This window comes from Ornithorhynchus anatinus, chromosome 4 (assembly GCF_004115215.2).
Source record: "Ornithorhynchus anatinus isolate Pmale09 chromosome 4, mOrnAna1.pri.v4, whole genome shotgun sequence".
In the NCBI taxonomy this organism is placed as follows: Eukaryota; Metazoa; Chordata; class Mammalia; order Monotremata; family Ornithorhynchidae; genus Ornithorhynchus; species Ornithorhynchus anatinus.
Genome location: NC_041731.1, coordinates 125,267,195 through 125,291,606, shown reverse-complemented (window position 1 = coordinate 125,291,606; position 24,412 = coordinate 125,267,195). Strand labels below are relative to the sequence as shown.

Here is a 24,412-nt window from a genome sequence, read left to right as displayed (position 1 = left end):
GAGTCAGAGGTCATGGGTTCGACTCCCAGCTCTGCCACTTGTCAGCTGTGTGACTGTGGGCAAGTCACTTAACTTCTCGGTGCCTCAGTTACCTCATTTGTAAAATGGGGATTAACTGTGAGCCTCACGTGGGACAACCTGATTCCCCTGTGTCTACCCCAGCGCTTAGAACAGTGCTCTGCACATAGTAAGTGCTTAACAAATACCAACATTATTAGGCCCTTGAGAAGTACAGACTAATAATAATAATAATAGTGGTATTTGTTGAGTTTTTACTTTGTGCCAGGCACTGTACTAAGTGCTGGGGTGGGTACATGCAAATCGGGTTGGTCACAGTCCCTGATTCATGCAGGGCTCACAGTCTTAATCCCCATTTTACAGATGGGAACTGAGGCACAGAGAAGTTGTGACTTGCCCAAGGTCACAGGGCAGACAAGTGGTGGAGCAGGGATTAGAACCCATGACCTCTGACTCCCAAGCCCATGCTCTTGCCACTAGGCCGTGCTGCTTCCCACATACCTTAGGGTCCGGGGAAATGATCTGTATGTTCCTTGGGGAAAGGGAATCTTGTCTACCAGCTCTTAGACTCTCCCAAGCACTTAGTACACCGATCTGCAAAGTCAGTCAATCGCATTTGAGCGCTTACTGTGTGCAGAACACTAAGCACTTGGGAGAGGACAATCTAAATATAAAAGATACAATCCCTGCCCACAACAAGCTTACAGTCTAGAGTGGGGAGACAGACATTAATATAAATATATGACAGATATGTCCAAAAATGCTGTGGGGCTCGGAGACTCAATAATATGGATTTATCAGGGAAAGCAGAATTTTAGGAGGGATTTTAATCTCCAAGTCCCTTCATCATTGTCTTATGACTTGAAGGATTTGAAAATGTTCCTTAAGATGCTTTTCAGTCCCTCCAAGTCTAGGCACAAGCTGCACTACACAAGCATTATGCAGAAAGCCAAAAAAAGGGACGCAGTTTAAGTCGACGCCAAGGAATGCAAGAGGAAAAATAAAGATATGAAAATGTGTTGTCTTTAGAGGAAACCAAAATAAAAGAAAAATCATTCCAGCCCAGCTTTAAAATGCAAATTTCACCCAAGAAGTTCACTAGTTCCTTCCTCTGTGGGAATACTGCTTTATTAGTGGAGCTTGATTAGCTGACTACTGTATTAGCATTTAAATGGAAAGGCTGGTAAGAGCTCACTGCTGATGAGTAGCTGGCTAGTATACCTGCTAAGTATTGACGTTTTATTCCACTGAAAACAAGTGTAGAAAAAAGAGAGTCATGTCTGGAATAGGTACAGTTTAGGGGGAATGACTTGCTTTGGTTATTACCAAGAAGGCTTTCAAACCTTAGGCTTGGTTGGCTTGGAAAAAAATAAAAAGGCTAGATTCCCACTGGGCACTGGATTCCCACAGAGTGGGAATACTGTGGTCGATTTAAGGGCCATGGGAATAAACATTTTAAAAAAAGAAAAAGAAAAAAAGGAAATCCAGGGATCACGTCCATCAGCTCTGTTGTACGGCACAGTGTGGCTCGGTGGAAAGAGCCCGGGCTGGCAAGTCAGAGGTCATGGGTTCCAAATCCCAACTCTGCCATCTGTCAACTGTGTGACTTTGGGCAAGTCACTTCACTTCTCTGGGCCTCAGTTACCTCATCTGTAAAGTGGGGATGGAGACTGTGAGCCCCACGTGCATACCCCCCAGCGCTTAGAATGGTGCTTGACGCGTAGTAAGCGCTTAACAAATGCCATCATTATTATTATCGCTCGCCCAAGGGCTTAGCACAGTGCTCCTCACACTGTAGGCGCTGAGGACTGGCTGGGGTTGCCTGAATCTGCCAGTCACACTGGGTTACGACTTTCCATCCCGGGGCGGGGCGCGCGGCAGACAACCACACACGTGCCACCCAACCGCTCTGCTCCAGCTACTTCTCTCTCATCAGCACCGTAAGAGGAGTTTCCAAAAGGAACCCGGGGGGGCCTGGCAGCAGACGAATGAAAACTTCCGGAACAGCAGATCCCCGTGAGCACCAAGTATTCAAAAGAGGAAAAACCAACGAGATACATTACGTCGATATTCCTTATGATGACGCATTTCCCATTGGTGTACAGGAAACTGTTGCCCTTCGGATCACCTCCGATGATTTTGGAGACGCCTCTCTCGACCTGGGGGAGGCTGGCGAAGACTTTCTCTGCAAAGACAGGACAGAGGACAGAAATTCCCTTGAGCGCCTCGGAGGTCGAGTTGCGTTTACGGTGCATTTCTGATGGGAGGGAGTGGGAGGGGGAAGATGATATTTTCTAGTTAAATCACTTGTTGCGTGGCGATGGAGACGAGCCATTAGCATTCTACTCAGCAAACAACTTGCAGGCTTCAGTCAGAGCAAGGAGGAGCCAGTAGGAAAATCATGGGCTTCTGGGATTTAACCAAAACGGACCTTGCAAATCCTCCAAAGCATCCGGGGCGACTACGGCCCGGCCAGGTTTCGAAGGATCCCCACCCTGTCCATCCAAACATCTCCCCCTCTACCCTCTTAAGCTCCTTGGGGGACAGGAAAGGTGTCACGCTGTACCCCCGAGCGCTCAGTACAGTGCTCTGCACTCAGTAAGCTCTCAATAAATACGACAGATTGTCCGCCAGTGATGCATCTACTCTCCCAAGGGCTTCTTAGAGCGTTCTGCCCGCAGTAAGGGCTCAGTACGTTTGACTGGCCGCTAATTCTGTGACATCTACCCTCCCGAGGGCTTAGTACAGTGCACCTGGGCGGGGGCAGGGGGTGGAGAGGGATCCGTTTCCGCACTGCAAGCCCAGTCCTGACCATGCCCCAAAAGCCTCCGACCCGAGGGCGGGGCAGGGCACGACAGAGGAGAGCTGAGCAACACCCTCCACCCAGCTGGGCCTGGGAGGACAGGTGGGCAGGGGGTGGGCAGGGGGTGGGCAGGGGGTGGGCAGGGGGTGGGCAGGGGGTGGGCAGGGGGTGGGCAGGGGGTGGGCAGGGGGTGGGCAGGGGATGGGCGAGGCTCCTTCGCCTCCTGGTCCAGCCTCCGGGCCCAGGCAACCAAAGGCTGCCAACCAGTTGTGGCAGCAGGAGCTGGGGAGGGGGCAGGGGGCTGGAGAGGGGGCTGGAGAGGGGGCGGGGGGGGCTGGAGAGGGGGCAGGGGGGCTGGAGAGGGGGCAGGGGCTGAGGGGAAAGCAGCAGGACCTGAAGGGCGGGGGGAAGAAGCAGGACTTGGGGGGGGAAGAAGCAAGACTTGGGAGGGGGGGGAAGAAGCAGGACTTGGGAGGGGGGCAAGAAGCAGGACTTGGGAGGGGGGCAAGAAGCAGGACTTGGGAGGGGGGCAAGAAGCAGGACTTGGGAGGGGAGCAAGAAGCAGGATCCGCAGGGGGAAGAAATAGGATGGGGGTGGGGGGGCAGAAGGATGTGGGGGAAAGCAGGAGCTTGAGGGAAGCAGCAGGATGTAGGGGGGAAACAGCAGGATGTAGGGGGAAAGCAGCAGGATGTAGGGGGAAAGCAGCAGGATGTAGGGGGAAAGCAGCAGGTTCTAGGGGGAAAGCAGCAGGTTCTAGGGGGAAGCGCTTAGTACAGTGCTCTGCACATAGTAAGCGCTCAATAAATACTATTGAATGAATGAAAGCAGCAGGATCTAGGGGAAAAGAGCAGGAACTGGGAGGAAAAGAGCAGGATCTGGGAGGAAAAGAGCAGGATCTGGGAGGAAAAGAGCAGGATCTAGGCGGGGAAAAAGCAGGATCTAGGGGAGAAAGCAAAAGGATCTAGGGGGAAAGAGCAGGATCTAGGGGGGAAAGAGCAGGATCTAGGGGGAAAGAACAGGATCTAGGGGGGAAAGAACAGGATCTAGGGGGGAAAGAACAGGATCTAGGGGGGAAAGAACAGGATCTGGGGGGAAGCAGCAGGATCTAAGAGGGAAAGAGCAGGATCTAGGAGGGAAAGAGCAGGATCTAGGAGGGAAAGAGCAGGATCTAGGGGGGAAAGAACAGGATCTAGGGGGAAAAGAACAGGATCTGGGGGGGAAAGAACAGGATCTGGGGGGAAGAGCAGGATCTAAGAGGGAAAGAGCAGGATCTAGGAGGGAAAGAGCAGGATCTAGGAGGGAAAGAGCAGAATCTAGGAGGGAAAGAGCAGAATCTAGGAGGGAAAGAGCAGGATCTAGGGGGGAAGAGCAGGATCTAGGAGGGAAAGAGCAGAATCTAGGAGGGAAAGAGCAGGATCTAGGGGGGAAGAGCAGGATCTAGGAGGGAAAGAGCAGAATCTAGGAGGGAACGAGCAGGATCTAGAGGGGAAGCAGCAGGATCTAGAGGGGAAGCAGCAGGATCTAGGGGGGAAAGAGAAGGATCTAGGGGGGAAAGAGCAGGATTTAGGGGAGAAAGAGCAGGATCTGGGGGAGAAAGAGGAGGATCTAGGGGAGAAAGCGCAGGTTCTGGGGGGAAAAGAGCAGGACCTAGGGGGAAAGGAGCAGGCAGCGCCCACCACTTACTGATCTCGAAAGGCATCGTCGCCCACTTGTTAGCGGGGCGGGACCGGACCGGGCCGGGCCTCGAAGGCAACGGCCAAAAGGAGGAGGACGAGCAGGAGGAGGAGGGCAGAGGTCGGGGCCGAGCCCGGGCGGAGCTCCGGTGCAGCAGCAGCAGCGGCGGCGGCGGAGGCGGCGGCGGCGGCGGCGTCGGGGTCGGGGTGCGGGCGGCTCAGCCCCGGCGCGGCATCTGCTGCGCGAGCACGCCAACCCGGAAGCGCGCCTGCGCGTGCCCGTGAGGGCGGCGCGCCCCGCGCTTTGCCCATATATAGTCAACTCTGCACCGCGCCGAGCGCCGCCCGGACCCGCCCCCTGACGTCACCGCTCTGGCCACGCCCCCGGACGTGACGTCGGGCCGCGCCCTCCTCCTCTCTCCCCCTCCCCTTGCCCGGGCCGCGCGGGGCCTGCTGGGAAGAGGCTCCTTCCCCCCCCCCCCCCAATTGGGGATCTTTCTCCTTAATGACCAGAATAATAAGAATAAGAATGATGATGGCATTGGCTAAGCGCTTACTATGTGCCAAGCACTGTTCTAAGCACTGGGGAAGATACAGGGTCATCAGGTTGTCCCACCTGAGGCTCACAGTCAGTCTTCATCCCCATTTTAAGGATTTGTCTCCTTATGTCCATAATAATAGTAATAATGGCATTTGATAAGCTCTTACTATGTGTCAAGCACTGTTCTAAGCACTGGGAGGGGGGAGGGATACAAGATCATCAGGTTGTCCCACGTGGGGCTCCCAGTCTTCATCCCCATTTTAAGGATTTGTCTCCTTATGTCCATAATAATAATAATAATGGCATTTGATAAGCTCTTACTATGTGTCAAGCACTGTTCTAAGCACTGGGAGGGGGGAGGGATACAAGATCATCAGGTTGTCCCACGTGGGGCTCCCAGTCTTCATCCCCATTTTAAGGATTTGTCTCCTTATGTCCATAATAGTAATAATAATGATGTCATTTGCTAAGCTCTTACTATGTGTCAAGCACTGTTCTAAGCACTGGAGGAGATACAGGGTAATCAGGTAGTCCTACGTGGGGCTCCCAGTCTTCATCCCCACTTTACAGAGGATGTCACTGAGGCACAGAGAAGTAAAGTGACTTGCCCACAGTTAGCATAAAAGTGGTGGAGGCAGGATTAGAACCCACAACCTCTGACTCCCAAGCCCAGGCTCTTTCCACTGAGCCACGCTGCTTCTCAATAATAATAAGAATAATGATGATGATGGTATTTGTTAAGCGCTTACTATGTGCCAAAACTCTTCTAAGTGCTGGGGAAGATACGGTGCTCGCTCTGCACATAGTAAGCAGTCAATAAATACTATTGAATGAATTGAATGAATACAGGGTGATCAGATGGTCCCAAGTGGGGCTCACACCTTTAACCCCCATTTTACAGATGAGGGAACTGAGGCCCAGAGAACTGAAGCAACTTGTCCCAGGTCACACAGCTGACCAGTGGAGAAGTCAGGATTAGAACCCACAACCTCTGACTCCCAAGCCCGGGCTCTTTCCACTGGCGTTTGTGAAGGGCTTACTCTGTTCTAAGCGCTGGGGTAGATACAGGGTCATCAGGATGCCCCCACGTAAGGCTCACAGTCTTCATCCCCATTTCACAGATGTGGGGATTGAGGCCCAGAGAAGTGAAGTGACTTGCCCAAAGTCACCCGGCTGACAAGTGGCAGAGCCAGGATTAGAACCCACGACCCCTGATTCCCAAGCCCGTGCTCTTTCCACTAAGCCACGTTGCTTCTCTACACTGAGCTTAGAGTCCAGATTCCTTTTACTCCTCTTGCCACTAAGCCACGCAGCCTCTGGCCCGCTCAGTGAAAAGAGCAAAGGCTTGGGAGACAGAGGTCATGGGTTCGAATGCCGGCTCTGCCACTTGTCAGCTGTGTGACTGTGGGCAAGTCACTTCACTTCTCTGAGCCTCAGTTCCCTCATCTATAAAATGAGGATTAAGACTGTGAGCCTCACGTGGGACAACCTGATTACCCTGTATCTACCCCAGTACTTAAAATAGTGCTCTGCACATAGTAAGTGCTTAACAAATACCGACATTATTATTATTATAGGCTATAAGCTCGCCTTTTTATGGCACTTTTTTTATTTAAATGGAATTAGTTAAGCGCTCACGGCGGACCATACACTGGACTAAGCGTTGGGGTAGTTACAAGCTAATCAGGTTGGGCCTAGTCCCTGTCCTACATGGGGCTCGCAGTCTTAATCTCCACTTTACAGCTGAGGTAACTGAGGTCCAGAGAAGGGAAGTGATTCGCCCAAGGTTACACAGCAAAGTGGCTGCGCCGTAGTTAGAACCCAGGCCCTTCTGTCTCCCAGGCTCATGCTTTATCCGGGAGTCCATGCTGCTTACTATGTTTCAGGCACTGTAGTAAGCGCTGGGGTACATGCAAGCTAATGGCGAAGCGGAAAGAGCACAGGCCTGGGAGTTACAATAATAATAATGTTGGTATTTGTTAAGCACTTACTATGTGCAGAGCACTGTTCTAAGCGCTGGGGGAGATAAAGGGTCATCAGGTTGTCCCACGTGAGGCTCACAGTCTTAATCCCCATTTTACAGATGTATCTGAGCCATAGAGAAGTTAAGTGACTTGCCCATAGTCACACAGCTGACAAGTGGCAGGGCCGGGATTCGAACCCATGACCTCTGACTCCTAAGCCCGGGCTCTTCCCACTGAGCCACGCTCATTCATTCTATCGTATTTATTGAGCACTTACTATGTGCAGAGCACTGTCCTAAGCGCTTGGAATGTGCAATTTGGCAACAGAGAGACAATCCCTGCCCAAAACGGCATGGATTCTAACCCCAGCTCCGCAACGTCTCTGCTGTGCGATCGTGGGCAACTGGCTTCACTTCTCTGTGCCTCAGTTCCCTCATCTGTAAAATGAGGATTAAGACTGCGAGCCCCATGTTCATTCATTCATTCATTCAATCGTATTTCTTGAGCGCGTACTGTGTGCTGATCACTGTTCTAAACGCTTGGAATATGCAATTTGGCAACAGACAGAGACCATCCCTCCCCAACGACGGGCTCACGGTCTAGAAGGGGGAGACAGATGGCAAAACAAAACAAGTAGTCAGGCATCAGTACCATAAAAAGAGGTAAATAGAATTATAGATATACATCATTAATAAAATAAGTAGAGCAATAAATAATATATGCAAATATAGACAAGTGCTGTGGGGAGGGGAAGGGGGCAGAGCAGAGGGAGGGAGTCGGGGCGATGGGGAGGGGAGGAGGAGCAGAGGGAAAGGGAGGGCTCAGTCTGGGAAGGCCTCCCGGAGGAGGTGAGCTCTCAGTAGGGCTTTGAAGGGGGGGAAGAGAGTTAGTTTGGCCCATGTGGGACGGGAACTGTGTCCAACCTGATTAACTGGTATCTACCCCTATGTTTGCTACAGTCCATGCCACAGAGAAGCAGCGTGGCTCATTGGAAATAAGAATAATAATGTTGGTATTTGTTAAACACTTACTATGTGCCGAGCACTGTTCTAAGCACTGGGGTAGACCCAAGGGAATCAGGTTGTCCCACGTGGGGCTCACAGTCTTAATCCCCATTTTACAGATGAGGTAACTGAGGCACAGAGAAGTTAAGTGAAAGAGCCCGGGCTTAGGAGTCAGAGGTCATGGGTTCTAATTCCAGCTCCGCCACCTGTCAGTTGTGTGACTTTGGGCAAGTCACTTCACTTCTCGGGGCCTCAGTTACCTCATCTGTTAAATGGGAATTAATAATAATAATAATGTTGGTATTTGTTGAGCGCTTACTACGTGCAGAGCACTGTCCTAAGTGCTGGGGTAGATACAGGGGAATGAGGTTGTCCCACGTGAGGCTCACAGTCTTCATCCCCATTTTACAGACGAGGGAACTGAGGCACAGAGAAGTGAAGTGACTTGCCCCCAGTCACACAGCTGACGAGGTGCAGAGTCGGGATTAAGACTGTGAGCCTCAAGTGGGACAACCTGATTACCCTGTATCTACCCCAGTGTTTAGAACAGTGTTCTGCACATAGCAAGCACTTAACAATTACCAACATCATCATCATTATTATTAGTCCCTGGCACATAGTAAGTGCTTAACAAATACCGCAATTATTCATCAGGTTGGACACAATCCCCGTCCCACATGGGGCCCACAGTCTTAATCCCCATTTTACAAGTGAGGGAACTGAGGCACAGAGAAGTGAAGCGACTAGAGGTGAGGGAACTGAGGCAAAGAGAAGTGAAGTGATTTGCCCAAAGTCACACACACAGCAGACAAGTGGCGGAGCCGGGATAAGAACCCAGGTCTTTCCGACTCCCGGGCCCGCACTCACTCCCTTGGTGAACTCATTCACTCTCACAGCTTTGACTACCATCTCTATGCAGATGACACGCAGATCTACATCTCTGCCCCGTCCTCTCCCCCTCCCTTCAGATCTCCTCCCTCCTCGCAAGTGGCACCTCCTCCACCTGCGCCTCGGACCCCATTCCCGCTCATCTTTTAAAAAACATCACTCCTGCCCTCCTCCCTTCCTTAACTTCTATTTTTAACCACTCAATCTCCAATGGCTTCAATCCCCTCTGCCTTCAAACATGCCCACGTCTCCCCCATCCTAAAAAAACCCTCTCTCGACCCCGCTTCCCCTTCCAGTTATCGCCCTATCTCCCTACTACCCTTTCTTTCCAAAATCCTAGAACGAATCGTCTACACTCGCTGCTTAGAATTCCTTAACTCCCATGCTCTCCCGGACTCCCTCCGATCTGGCTTCCGTCCCCTCCGCTCTACCGAGACTGCTCTCTCTAAGGTCTCCCGTGACCTTCTTCTTGCCAAATCCAATGGCTCCTACTCCGTTCTAATCCTACTTGACCTCTCTGCTGCCTTCGACACTGTTGACCATCCCCTCTTCCTCCACACCTTATCTCACCTCGGCTTCACGGACTCCGTCCTCTCCCGGTTCTCCTCTCACCTCTCTGGCCGGTCATTCTCGGTCTCCTTCGCGGGCGCCTCCTCCCCCTCCCATCCTTTAACTGTCGGAGTTCCTCAAGGGTCTTACCCTTGAGTACCCTTCGTTACCCTATTTATTTTGTTAATGAATTGTACATCGCCTTGATTCTATTTAGTTGCCATTGTTTTTACGAGATGTTCTTCCCCTTGACGCTGTTTAGTGCCATTGTTCTCGTCTGTCCGTCTCCCCCGATTAGACTGTAAGCCCGTCAAACGGCAGGGACTGTCTCTATCTGTTGCCGACTTGTTCATCCCAAGCGCTTAGTACAGTGCTCTGCACATAGTAAGCGCTCAATAAATACTATTGAATGAATGAATGAATGGGTCAGTTCTCGGCCCTCTTCTGTTCTCCATTTACACTCACTCCCTCGGTGAACTCATTCGCTCCCACGGCTTCGACTACCATCTCTACGCAGATGACACGCAGATCTACATCTCCGCCCCTGTCCTCTCCCTCTCCCTTCAGGCTCGCATCTCCTCCTGCCTCCGGGACGTCTCCACCTGGATGTCGGCCCGCCACCTAAAACTCAACGTGAGCGAGACTGAGATCCTCATTTTCCCTCCCAAACCCGGTCCTCTACCGGACTTCCCTATCACCGTGGATGGCACGACCGTCCTTCCCGTCTCTCGGGCCCACGATCTCGGCGTCATCCTTGACTCGTCTCTCTCGTTGACCCCACACATCCTATCTGTTACCGAGACCTGCCGGTCTCACCTTTACAGTATCGCCGAGATCCGCCCTTTCCTCTCCACCCAAACGGCTACCTTACTGCTACGGGCTCTCGTTATATCCCGGCTAGACTACTGTGTCAGCCTTCTCTCTGACCTCCCTTCCTCCTCTCTCGCCCCGCTCCGGTCTATTCTTCACTCCGCTGCCCGGCTCATCTTCCTGCAGAAGCGATCTGGGCGTGTCACTCCCCTTCTTAAACACCTCCAGGGGTTGCCTATCGACCTCCGCTCCAAACAAAAACTCCTCACTCTAGGCTTCGAGGCTCTCCGTCACCTTGCCCCTTCCTACCTCTCCTCCCTTCTCTCTTTCCACCGCCCACCCCGCACGCTCCGCTCCTCCGCCGCCCACCTCCTCGCCGTCCCTCGGTCTCGCCCGTCCCGCCGTCGACCCCCAGGTCACATCCTCCCGCGGTCCCGGAACGCCCTCCCTCCTCACCTCCGCCAAACTGATTCTCTTCCCCTCTTCAAAACCCTACTTAAAACTCACCTGCTCCAAGAGGCCTTCCCAGACTGAGCTCCCCTTTTCCCACTACTCCCTCTACCCCAGCTAAACTCTCTTTTCCTCCCATTTCCCTCTGCTCCTCCCCCTCTCCCTTCCCATCCCCTCGGCTCTGTACTCGTCTGCTCAACCGTATATATTTTCATTACCCTATTTATTTTGTTAATGAGATGTACATGCCTCGATTCTATTTAGTTGCCATTGTTTTTACGAGATGTTCTTCCCCTTGACTCTATTTATTGTCACTGTTCTCGTCTGTCCGTCTCCCCCGATTAGACTGTAAGCCCGTCAAACGGCAGGGACTGTCTCTATCTGTTGCCGACTTGTTCATTCCAAGCGCTTAGTACAGTGCTCTGCACATAGTAATTGCTCCATAAATACTATTGAATGAATGAATAAAATGGGGATTAAGACTGTGAGCCCCATGTGGGTCAACCTGATTAGACTGTAAGCCCGTCAAAGGGCAGGGACTGTCTCAATCTGTTACCCATTTGTGCATTCCAAGCGCTTAGTACAGTGCTCTGCACATAGTAATTGCTCCATAAATACTACTGAATGAATGAATTAGCTTGTATCAACCCCAGCGCTTAGAGCAGTGCTTGGCATATAGTAAACACTTAACAAATACCATTATTCTTATCATTATTAATATTCATTCAATGGTATTTATTGAGCGCTTACTATGTGCAGAGCACTGTACTAAGCACTTGGAATAATAATAATAATAATAATGTTGGTATTTGTTAAGCACTTACTATGTGCCGAGCACCGTTCTAAGCGCTGGGGTAGACATAGGGGAATCAGGTTGTCCCACGTGGGGCTCACAGTCTTTATCCCCATTTTACAGATGAGGGAACTGAGGCACAGAGAAGTGAAGTGACTTGCCCACAGTCACACAGCCGACAAGTGGCAGAGCTGGGATTCGAACTCATGAGCCCTGACTCCAAAGCCCGTGCTCTTTCCACTGAGCCACGCTGCTTCTCATTGGAATGAGAAGCATTCTCATTCTCATTCTCATACTTGGAATGTACAATTCGGCAACAGGTAGAGACAATCCCTGCCCTACGACGGGCTCACAGTCTAAAAGACGGGCTCACAGTCTGTTAATACACATAACTGCATCACACCCGGACTGCTGGCTCCTCGGAACTATTAAAGTTTCCTCAGTTTGGAAGCACTTAGTACAGTACTCTGCCCACAGTAAGTGCTCAATAAATAATAATAATTTTGGTATTTGTTAAGGTCTTACTATGTGCCAGACATTGTACTAAGCGCTGGGATGACTACAAGCAAATCGGGTTGGACACACTCCCTGTCCCATGTGGAGCTCACAGTCTCGATCCCCATTTTCCAGATGAGGGAACTGAGGAACAGAGAAGTGACTTACCCAAGGTCACACAGCAGACAAGTGGAGGAGCCGGGAAGGGAATCCATGACCTTCTGACTCGCAGGCCCGAGCTCTCTCCACTACGCCGTGCTACTTTTCAGTAATGGAAAAGTTCAGTTTTGAAATAAAGTACATTATTTCAATATGATGAAGGATGGACTGAAGGGTCTGCTAAACCGCAAAGAGCTGGTTTGTTTGCAGAACATGCATTTGAGGAACAAGTCAGATCTCCCCTCCCCAGCACCCCTGTGCATTCAATTCACTTTGAGGACCACCCACGCATGGCTCTGCCCAGTAGGACACCGACCGTCCACCCTAAGGCGTGTGTGTGTGCGTGCGTGTGAGGAAATGAGCTGCTCTGTGCTTATAAGAGGAAGTTAGGGATGAAGAGAAAGTCAGTGCTCTCAGAGATCTTTCAAAGTCCTACCCCGGGGCTGAGGATTTCCTCTGCAAATTAGGCTTTGCCAAGAAATAAAACTTTGCAAATAGTTTGTAAAAATGAAAACCATTCGTTAACTAGGCACTCTCATCCCTAGTTAAAAAAAAATCCACTGAGGGAAGCACCTGGCCCCCTCCTACCTCACCTCCCTTCTCCAGCCCAGCCCGCATGCTCCACTCCTCTGCCGCCCACCTCCTCACCGTCCCCCGTTCCCGCCTGTCCCGCCATCGACCCCTGGCCCACATCCTCCCGCTATCCTGGAATAACCTCCCTCCTCACCTCCGCCAAACTAACTCTCTTCCCCTCTTCAAAGCCCTACTGAGCACTCACCTCCTCCAGGAGGCCTTCCCAGACTGAGCCCCCCCTTCCCTCTGCTCCTCCTCCCCTCCCTATTCTTCCCCCTCCTACCCTCTGCTCTTCCCTGTTCCCCTCTGTCTCCCCCCGTCTAGACCGTGAGCTCGTTGTTGGATAGGGATTGTCTCTATCAGTTGCCGAATTGTACTTTCCAAGCGCTTAGTACAGTGCTCTGCACACAGTAAGCGCTCAATAAATACGATTGAATGAATGAATGGAAGGAATGTAGTGATCACACCAACAAAAAATTCCTGTAGTAGAACGTGATTAACAGATTTTTCTCATTCCTCCACTTGTAAAAAATAACACAGTCAAAACAGCCCCATCACTGTTATTTACTGAGTGCTTACTATTTACAGAGGAAACAGCAACGAAAAGCAAGTTTATAAAATATAAGAGATGATCTCTGAAGATGAGGCCTACTAAACATCCATCCCAATTTTCTGTGCTGAAACGTATGGATGCCTTCGTTCCTAAATCTCAGATTCGGCGAGGGTAAAGCAAACGGTCCTTTAGCAAAGCTGGGAAACACTCCAAAGCCCCTTGTAAAATGATGTGCTGGCAAGTTTATTTTTAGCTTTTATTTAACCTAAGGCAACGTGCTGCCCTGAAGGCCCTAGAAACAAGCCAGCCATAAAGCTCCCACGAATTGATTCTTTTGTTTGCCTTCGAAACGGAAGGTCTAAAGGAAAAAGATCTTTGGGAGCATGTAGTATTAAGTCATTCTGACATTCTTTAGTACTTATTAGATTATATGTTCTCCTACAAGGCAGAGTTTCCCTCTGCATGCCCCAAATTGAGTAATTCTGCTGCCCAGTCTCCTGCAAGACAGTGACTCAGCTAGGTATCTTGATTTGGCAAGGGTGTGTCTCACACAAAAACAAACATCAGGAACCCTCCTGAGACCTCTGATAAATTCGTCATTCTTTTCAGCTAAGCATGCCTGACAAATCCCATTTTTGAAAATTGAAGTGAGTTTGTGTGTGAGTGTATGTTTTTCCTTAAATTTGGGTGGATGCAAATCTCCAAAGATGTGAGGATAGCTCATTCATTCATTCATTTATTCAATCGTATTTATTGAGCGCTTACTGGGTGCAGAGCGCTGTTACTAAGCGCTTGGGAGTGCACAGTACAACAACAAACAGACACATTCCCTGCCCACAACGAGCTTACAGTTTAGAGGGGAGAAGGCAGACACCAGTACTAGTAAGTAAAATTACAGATACGTATATAAGTGCTGTGGGGCTGGGAGTGAGGAAGGGCAAAGGGAACAAGTCAGAATGACGCAGAAGGGAGTGGGAGAAGAGGAAAGGGGAGCTTAGTCAGGGAAGGCCTCTTGGAAGAGATGCGCCTTCGATAAAGCTTTGAAGGCGGGGGGAGAATAATTGTCTGTAGAATCTGAGGTTGGTAGGGAGCAAATGAGTTCTCTATGGGAGTTGGGAGATGGAGGTACACGGTATCAAAGGCAGCCTTGAGGTCAAGGAGGATTAGGAGGGAGTAGAGGTCATTGGATTTGGCAAGAGGGAGCTCTTGGTGACCTTGGAGAAGGTGGTTTCCAGGAGCGAAGGGGATGGAAGCCAGATCAAGGGGGTCAAGGAGAGAATTCCCAGACTGAGCTCCCCCCTTTTCCCTCTGCTCCCCCTCCACCCTCTGCTCCTCCCCCTTCTCCCTTCACCTCCCCTTAGCTGAGCCCCCTTTTCCCTCTGCCCCTCCCCCTCCCCTCAGCACTGTGCTCATTTGTATATATTATTTATTACCCTATTTATTTTGTTAATGAGGTGTGCGTCCCCTTGATTCTATTTATGGTGATAATGTTGTCTTGTTTTTGTTTCGTTCTGTTTTACTCTGCCATCTGTCTTCCCCGATTAGACTGTGAGCCCGTTATAGGGCAAGGATTGTCTCTATCTGTTGCCGAATTGTACATTCCAAGCGCTGAATACAGTGCTCTGCACATAGTAAGCGCTCAATAAATACGATTGAGTGAATGAATGAATGAATCGGAGGAGAGGAATTTGAGGCAGCGTGTAGACAATTTGCCCGAGGAGTTTGGAGAGGAAGGGTAGGAGGCAGACAGGGCGATAACCGGAGGGAGCCTTGGGGTCAAGGGAGAGTTTTTTTAGGATAGGCGAGACATGGACTGTAAGCCCGTCAAACGGCAGGGACTGTCTCTATCTGTTGCCGAGTTGTACATTCCAAGTGCTTAGTACAGTGCTCTGCACATAGTAAGCGCTCAATAAATACTACTGAATGAATGAACGTGGGCATGTTTGAAGGCCTTGGGAAAGAAGCCATTTGAGAGCATACGATTGAAGATGGCTGTTAGGGAGGGAAGAAGGGAGGGGTGAGAGTTTTGATAAGGTGCAAAGGAATGGGGTCGGATGCACATGTGGAGAGGGTGGGTTTTGAGAGGAGGCAGGGGATCTCCTCTGGAGATACTGCTGGGGAGAAGGGGAGAGTTGAAGAGGGGGCACGAAGCAGGAGGGACTGAGGAGAGGCAGGGGAGATTTTAGGGAACTCACATCTGATGGTGTCAATTTTCTTAATAAATAGGTGGCCGGTTCATTGGGGGCAAGGGATGGGGGAGGCGAAGGGGACATGGGGCCCGGGGAGGGAGTTAATAGCATTTTTTCCGAGATGACTCAGTTCAGAAGACATTACTGGTTTAGAAATGCTAAAATATCCTCTAGTAAGGTGACGTACAGGTTATTCTCAAAATACGAATTCAGCCGAATGACATTTATGCACACGATCCTGCTATTCTGTGGTTAATATTTCATATTCGCATTAATATTTAATAAAGATGCACTTCTTGGATTACTTTGTTACACCGGAGGTACTCGATCCCAATGGTCAATTTTTATGTTGAGGAAAAATTGGTTTTTCGAAGGTGGGCTCAAATCGTAATGGGCAACTTTTATTGGCTCAGTGGACAGAGCACGGGCTTGGCAGTCAGAGGTAATGAGTTCTAATCCCAGGTCCACCACTTGTCAGCTGTGTGACTTTGGGCAAGTCACTTAACTTCTCTGTGCCTCAGTTCCCTCATCTGTAGAATGGGGATCAAGACTGTGAGCCCCATGTGGGACAATCTGATCACCTTGTATCCCCTCCAGCGCTTAGAACAGTGCTTTGCACATAGTAAGTGCTTAAAAAATACCACCATTATTATTATTATTATTTGAATAATGTCTACTGATGGTACGCCTGCTAATTGTAGATGAAACCTAAACATTTCCCCTCAAAAAATGGGAGTCCCTAGACTCTCCCCAGTATCCTTCCCTGACAACGCCATAGAATATGAGCCTACTGTGGGTAGGGACTGTTTCTCTTTATTTCCATATTGTACTTTCCAAGCACTTAGTACAGTGCTCTGCACATAGTAAGCACTCAGTAAATACGACTGACTGACTGACTGAATGAATGAATAGAGCATCTGGAGAGGGCAATGGGCATGGGTGTCAATAAGAGCATAGAAATAGTTTTGCTGGGCAGAGGAGAGGGTGGAGTTAAAACACACAAGGATAAACGTGGCTCAGTGGAAAGAGCCTGGGCTTCGGAGTCAGAGGTCATGGGTTCGACTCCCGGCTCTGCCACTTGTCAGCTGTGTGACTGTGGGCAAGTCACTTCACTTCTCTGGGCCTCAGTTACCTCCTCTGTAAAATGGGGATTAACTGTGAGCCTCACATGGGTCAACCTGATTACCTTGTATCTCCCCCAGCACTTAGAACAGTGCTCTGCACATAGTAAGCACTAACAAATACCAACATTATTATTATTATTATTATAAACTCGAAGTGGACAAAGTTGGCCTGATATTTAGATTTCCGCCAGCAGCGCTCTGCTGTTCGAGCCCAAGAGCGGAGGAGGAGGACTGTGCAGGATAACTTCTCCAGCCTTACAGTAAATGAAAAGACAGGGAATACCGTTAGGGAACAGAAATTAAGTACCCGCTGTAAAATGGGCCATCTATCTGTAGCATTTTCCCACTTGCTTGAAAATGTAAGTGATAATAATAGCAAAAAACAAAGTATTTGATAAGCACTTATTAGGTGCCAGGCACTGTTCTAAGCATTGATAAATATTATCAGGTTCCTTCTACACTCACTCCCTTGGAGAACTTATTCACTCCCTCGACTTTAGCTACCACCTCTATGCAGATGACACCCAAATCTACATCTCCTTCCCTGTTCTCTCTCCATCTCTCCAGGCTCTCATCTCCTCCTGCCTTCGGGACATCTCCACCTGGATGTCCTCCTGCCACCTCAAACTCAACATGTCCGAAACTGAGCTTCCCTCCGAAACCCTGTCTTTTCTCGAACTTTCCGGTCACTGTAGAGGGCACGGCCATCCTTTCCATCGGAACAGCCCGCAACCTTGGTGTCATCCTTGACTCCGCTCTCTCATTCAATCCACATATCCAATCCGTCACCAAATCCTGGCAGTCTCACCTTCACAACATCGCTAAGGTCCACCCCTTCTTCTCCATCCAAACTTCTGCCACGTTAATAGAATCACTCATCCTATCCCGTCTAAATTACCGCATCAGCCTTCTTTCTGATCTCCCACCCTCCTGTTCAGACTATACTTCACGCCACTGCCCCGATTATCTTTCTACAGAAACGTTCAGGGTGTGTCACCCCCCCCTCCTCAAAAATCTCCAGCAGTTGCCTATCAACCTCTGTCTTAAGCAAAGACTCCTCACAGTTGGCTTTAAAGCTCTCCATCCTCTTGCCCCCTCCTACCTCATCTCTCTTCTCTTCTTCTACATCCCAGTCCACACACTCTGCTCCTCTCGTACCACTAACCTCTTCACTGTGCTTGGTTCTCACCTGTCCCGCCATCGACCCCTGGCCCACATCCTTCCTCTGTCCTGGAACACCATCCCTCCTCAAATCCACCAGACAATCACTGCCCTCCCTTCAAAGCCCTACTGGAGCACCTCCTCCCGGAGGCCTTCCAAGACTAAGCCCCACTTTTCCTCAGCTCCCATTCCCTTCTACGTCACCCTGACTTGCTCCCTTTGTTCTTCCCCCCATCCCCTCTCCATAGCATTGATTATATATAATGTATATCAATAATTCTATTTATTTATATTAATGCCTGTTTATTTGTATTGATGCCTGTCTCCCCACCGCTAAACTGTGAGCCTATTGTGGGCAGGGATTGTCTCTCTTTATTTGCTATATTGTACTTTCCAAGCGCTTAGTACAGTGCTCTGCACACAGTAAGCACCCAAAAAATATGATTGTAGGAAAGAATGAGAGTGGACACAGTCCTTCTCCCACCTGAGGCTTACAGTCTAAATAAACTAATCAATCGATCAATCATTTATTGAGCACTTACTGTGTGCAAAACACTCTACTAAGCTCTTGGGAGTGGACAGTATACTAGAGTTGATAGATACATCTCCTGCCCTCAATAAAGTTACAGTCTAAAGGGGGAAAACAGATGTTAAAATAAATGAATTAATTAAGGATGTGTACGTAAATGCTATGGGACTGAGGGCAGGGTGAATAAAGGCCACAAATCCAAGTACAAGAGTGACGCAGGAGGGAGTGGAAGAAAACAAAGCCTTCTGCAGGCTCATCTTCCTGCAGAAACCCTCTGGGCATGTCACTCCTCTTCTTAAAAACCCCCAGTGGTTGCCTATCGACCTCCGCTCCAAACAAAAATTCCTCACTCTAGGCTTCGAGGCTCTACGTCACCTCGCCCCTTCCTACCTCACCTCCCTTCTCTCTTTCTACCGCCCACCCCGCACGCTCCGCTCCTCCGCCGCCCACCTCCTCACCGTCCCTCGGTCTCGCCTATCCCGCCGTCGACCTCCGGGCCACGTCCTCCCTGGTCCTGGAATGCCCTCCCTACTCACCTCCGACAATCTAATTCTCTTCCCCTCTTCAAATCCCTACTTAAAGCTCACCTCCTCCGAGAGGCCTTCCCAGACTGAGCTTCTCTTCTCCCTCTACTCCCTCTACCAACCCCCTTCACCTCTCCGCAGCTAACCCTCTTCTCCCTCCTTTCCCTCCGCTCCTCCCCCTCTCCCATCCCACCCCCTCAGCACTGTACTCGTCTGCTCGACTGTATAGATCTTCATCACCCTATTTATTTTGTTTAATGAGATGTACATCACCCTGATTCTACTTATTTGCCATTGTTTTCATGAGATGTTCTTCCCCTGGACTCTATTTATTGCCATTGTTCTTGTCTGCCCATCTCCCCCGATTAGACTGTAAGCCCGTCAAAGGGCAGGGACTGTCTCTATCTGTTGCCGATTTGTACATTCCAAGCGCTTAGTACAGTGCTCTGCACATAGTAAGTGCTCAATAAATACTATTGAATGAATGAATGAACAAAATGAGGACTTATCTGGGGAAGATCTCTTGGAGGAGATGTGCTTTTAATAAGGCTTTGAAGGTGGGGAGAGTCACTGTCTGTCAGGTATGAAGGAGAAAAGTGTTCCAGGCCAGAGGCAGGATGTGGGTGAGAGATTGGGGGTGAGAGAGATGAGATCCAGGTACAGTGAGTAGATTGTCAGTAGAGGAGCGAAGCTTGCTGTCTGGGTTGTAGTGGGAAAGCAGCTAAGTAAGGTAGGAGGGGCAAGGCGATCGAACTCTTTAAAGCCGATGGTAAGGAGGTTCTGTTTGATGCAGAGGTGGATGGACGACCACTGAAGGCTGTTGAGGAACATCTCTGTTAGTTTCAAAGACCAAAGCAAAATGACAGAAACACTGTAAGAACATAACCAAAACAAAATGGAAGACCACTTCCTTATAAATAGAAACTAACACTTCAGTAAATTGCTTCAAGATCACAGCACTCCGGCAAATTATTGAAATGGCATGACAAACGTCTGTCGAGCAGTGTTATTTATCGAGTCCTTACTGTGGGCCGAGCACTGTACTGTGCACTTGGGAAAGTACAGTTGAATGGAGTTGGAAGATAGGATCGCCGCTCACAAGGAGCCTTAAATTCTACAGACAAAAATAAAGGGAGTCATTTGCTTAGTAATAAGTATAAATGATACACCATGACGGACGGAAGAATTCAGGAATCGAGCATAAGTGCCAGAAATAAAGTTTGACATGAATGTCTCCAGCCCTCTGAGAGTTTCCTCAGAGGTCAGTGATGACCAATTATGGGCAAAGCAGAAGGATGATGTAAGGCTCTTACCCCACACCCAGCCCCACAGCACTTATGTCCATATCCTTAAACTTGGTTGCTTTTCTTACCTGCAATTCATTCATCCAATCCATTCAATCGTATTTACTGAGCGCTTACTGTGTGCAGAGCAATTTCTTTTAACATCTGTCTCGCCCGGCAGGATTGCAAGCTCCTTTTGTGCAGGGATTGTTTCTGCTAATCAACAAATCAATCGATCCGTCTATCATATTTTTTGAGTGCTTACTGTGTGCAGGGCTCTGTACTAAGCATTTGGGAGAGTACAATAAAACAGAGGAGGCAGACACATTCTCTGCCCACGTTGAGCTTTCGGTCTAGAAGGGGGAGACAGACATTAATACAAATAAATAAATTACGGCTAGGTACGTAAGTTCTGTGGGGTCGAGGCTGGGGTGAATAAAAGTGCGAGGGTGACACAGAAGGGAGTGGGGGGAGAGGAAAGGAGGGCTGAGGTGGAGAAGGCCTCTTGGAGGAGGTGTGCTTATAATAAGACTCTGGGGTGGGGAGAGAGATTGTCTGTAGGATAGGAAGAGGGAGGGGATTCCAGGTCACAGGAAGGATGTGGGTGAGAGGTCGGCGGTGAGATAGAGGAGCTCAAGGTCCAGCGAGGAGGTCGGCGTTCGAGGGCCAGAGTGTGAGGGCTGGATTGGAGTAGGAAATCAGCCAGGTAAGATCGGACAGGAGAGGTGATTGAGGGCTTTAAAGTCGATGGTCAGGAGTTCTCGTTTGATGCGGAGGTGGATGGGCGACCACTGGTGGTTCTTGAGGAGTGATGGGGAAACATGGATTGAACAGTTTTCTATTGCTTCTATCAAAGAAGCGGCGTGGCTCAATACAAAGAGCACGGACTCAGAAGTCAGAGATCATGGGTTCTAATCCTGGCTCCACCACTTGTCAGCTGTGTGATTTTGGGCAAGTCACAACTTCTCTGGGCCTCAGTTCCCTCATCTGTAAAATGGACGAGACTGTGAGCCCCACGTGGGACAGTCTGATTACCTTGTATCCCCCCAAACTCTTAGAATGGTGCTCGGCACATTGTGAGCGCTTAACAAATACCATCATTGTTATTATTATTATTGTACTTCCCCACTGTATTCATTTGCTCATTGAATTGTATTTATTTGCATGCAAAGCACTCTGATAAGCGCTTGGGACAATACAACAACAGACACATTCCCTGTCCAGGGTGAGTTTACAATCTAGAGGGGGAGACAGACATTAATATAAATAAATTACAGATAGATACATATGTGCTGTGGGGAGGGGAGGGAGGATGAAGGATGGGAGCAAGTTAGGGCCACACAGAAGAGAATGGGAAAAGAGGAGAGGAGGGCTTAGTCAGGGAAGGCTTCTTGGAGGAGATGGGCCTTCCATAAGGCTTGGAAGTGGGGGAGAGCAATTATCTGACTGATATGAGGAGGGAAGACATTCCAGGCCAGAGGTAGGATGTGGGTGAGAGGTTGGCAGTGGGATAGACATGTTCGAGGTACAGTGAGAAGATTGGTATCAGAGGAGTGAAGTGTGCGGACCGGGTTTTGTTGTAGGACAGTAGTGAGGTGAGGTAGGAGGGGGCAAGGTGATGGACGGCTTAAAGCCAATGGTGAGGAGCTTTTGTTCGACAGAGGTGGATGGGCAACCACTGGAGTTTCTTGAGGAGTGAGGAAGCGTGGTCCGAACGTTTTTGAAGGAAAACGATCTGGGCAGCGGAGTGGAGAAGAAGTGGGGAAAGAAAGGAGACAGGGAGGTCAGCAAGGAGGATGATACAGCAATCAAAGTGGGATAAGTGCTTTCGTGGCAGTTTGGATGGAGAAGAAGGGGTGGATTTCAGCGATGCTGCAAAGGTAGAACTGACAGGATTTAGTGACGGCTCCAATATGTGGGTTGAATGAGAGGGAGGAGTCAGGAATAATGCCAAGGTTACAGGCTTGTGAGAGGAAGGATGGTAGTGCCGTCTACAGTGATGGGAAAGGTGAGAGGAGGACAGGGTCTGGGTGGAAAGATAAGAAGTTCAGTTTTAGCCACATTAAGTTTGAGGTGACAGGAGAACATCCAAGTAGAGATGTCTTGAAGGCAGGAGGAAATGTGAGACTGATGAGAGGGAGAGAGATGAGGGCTGGAGATGTAAATTTGTAGACTGTACCAAGTGAGTGTTCAGTGAATTGACTGATTTTTTATATACAGTATGAACTGTATAAAGCATGGAAAAGTAGCCTTACCTTGCAGATTGCTAATAGATCCCTTAACATAAAGATGAACATCTAGGAAGGAAATCTACATCTACATACGAGAGAAGCCGCATGAGTTGGTGGAGAGAGTCCAGGCTTGGGAGTTAGAGGACCTTGGTTCTAATCCCAGCTCCACCACTTGTGTGCTGAGTGATACTGGGCAAGTCACCTCAGTTACCTTATCCGTAAAAGGGGGATTAAGACTGTGAGCCCCATGTGGGACAGGGACTGTGTCCAACCCAACTATCTTGTATCTACCCCCGGAATTAGTACAGTGTCTGGCACGTGCTAAGTGTTTAATGGAAGCAGCTTGCCCTAGTCAAAAGCACACAGGCCTTGGGAGTCAGAGGAACTGGGTTCTAAACCTGGCTCTGTCACTTGCCTGCAGTGCGATGTTGGGCAAGTCACTTCCCTTCTCCGTGCCTCAGTTTCCTCAACAGTAATATGGGGATCCAGTCCTCGTTCTTCCTCCTACAAACGAGATTCAAATTTATTAGGTCAGAAGCAGTGCCTCTCCCACAGGATGTTCACGGTCTGGGTAGCGAGGAGAGAAGGTATTGAATCCCCATTTTATTAATATAATAAAGATCATATTATCTTCAGTGGTCTTACCCTTTGATTAGCAAATTCTGTTCAGTTGGTTTTGCGATTCTTTCTGGAAATGTCACTGCAAATTCTGGAGGTGTTTCTGTCTCCCTTCCCAGTAATAATAATAATGAGGGTATTTGTTAAGTGCTTAGTACATGCTAAGCATCGTTCTAAGAGTTGGAGGAGATACAAGGTAATCAGGCTGTCCCATGTGGGGCTCACAGTCTTAATTCCCATTTTACAGAGGTCACTGAGGCCCAGAGAAGTGAAGTGACTTGTCCAAGGTCACCCAGCAGACAAGTGGCGGAGCCGAGATTAGAACCCATGTCCTCTGACTCCCAAGCCCGGGCTCTTGCCACTAGGCCGTGCTACTTCTCCAGTTGTCTCCCTTCCTACAAAATAATTTCATTTCTGCAGCCTCTTTAATGTGCTTCTTCTCCCATTCCCTTCTGCATCACTCTTGCCCTTGGATTTGGACCTTTCTTAATGCCCCCTCTCAGCCCCACAGTGCTTATGTCCATGCCTGATAATTTTGTATTGATATTAAAGTCTACCTCCCCATCTAGACTGTCAGTTCACTGTGGGCAGGGAACATATCTACCAATTCTCTTACATTGTATTCTCCCAAGCACTTAATACAGTGCTCTACACACAGCAAGTGATCAATAAATACGATTGATCGATTACTTAGACTGTGAGCCCTTTGTGGCAAAGGGACTGTGTCTTACCTAATTAAGTGGTATCTACCCCAGTGCTTAGAACAGTGCTTGACACATAGTAAACGCTTAACGAGTATAATAAAATTGATAATGATGATGATGATACTAATAAGTACCATTAAAAGAACACAAGTTCTAGTGCAATTTGGTGCTGTTCATTAATTCATTCATTCAGTAGTATTTATTGAGCGCTTACTATGTGCAGAGAACTGTACTAAGCACTTGGTATTTATTGAGCGCTTACTATGCGCAGAGCACTGTACTAAGCGCTTGGAATGTACAATTAGGCAACAGATAGAGACAATCCCTGCCCATTGATGGGCTTACAAGTCTAATCGGGAGAGACAGACGGACAAAAACAATAGCAATAAATAGAATCAAGGGGAAGAACATCTCATTAGCAAAATAAATAGGGTAATAAAAATATATACAAATGAGCAGACGAGCACAGTGCTGAGAGGAGGGGAAGGGAGAGGGGGAGGAGCAGAGGGAAAGGGGGGGAAAGGGGGCTTAGCTGAGGGGAGGTGAAGAGGGGGGCAGAGAGGGAGCAGAGAGAAAAGGGGAAGCTCAGTCTGGGAAGGCTTCTTGGAGGAGGTGAGCTCTCAGCAGGGCTTCGAAGAGGGGAAGAGAGTTAGTTTGGCGGAGGTGAGGAAGGAGGGAGTTCCGGGACCGCGGCAGGACGTGGCCCGGGGGTCGACGGCGGGATGGGCGAGACCGAGGGACGGTGAGGAGGTGGATGGCGGAGGAGCGGAGCGTG

General features: G+C 49.4%; 1 protein-coding gene across 1 annotated transcript in view; it reads right to left on the bottom strand.

Moving 5' to 3' along the window:
• Window positions 1-4,664, bottom strand: part of WDR1 (WD repeat domain 1) — a 55,677-nt gene extending 51,013 nt beyond the window's left edge. Inside the window, exons 1-2 of the mRNA XM_029063156.2 lie at window positions 4,506-4,664; window positions 2,082-2,203 (exon numbers count right to left, since the gene is read on the bottom strand). Coding sequence (XP_028918989.1) covers window positions 2,082-2,203; window positions 4,506-4,521 — 138 coding nt within the window. The 5' untranslated portion in view covers window positions 4,522-4,664. The remainder of the gene's footprint in view (window positions 1-2,081; window positions 2,204-4,505) is intronic.
• Window positions 4,665-24,412: the final 19,748 nt, after the last annotated feature.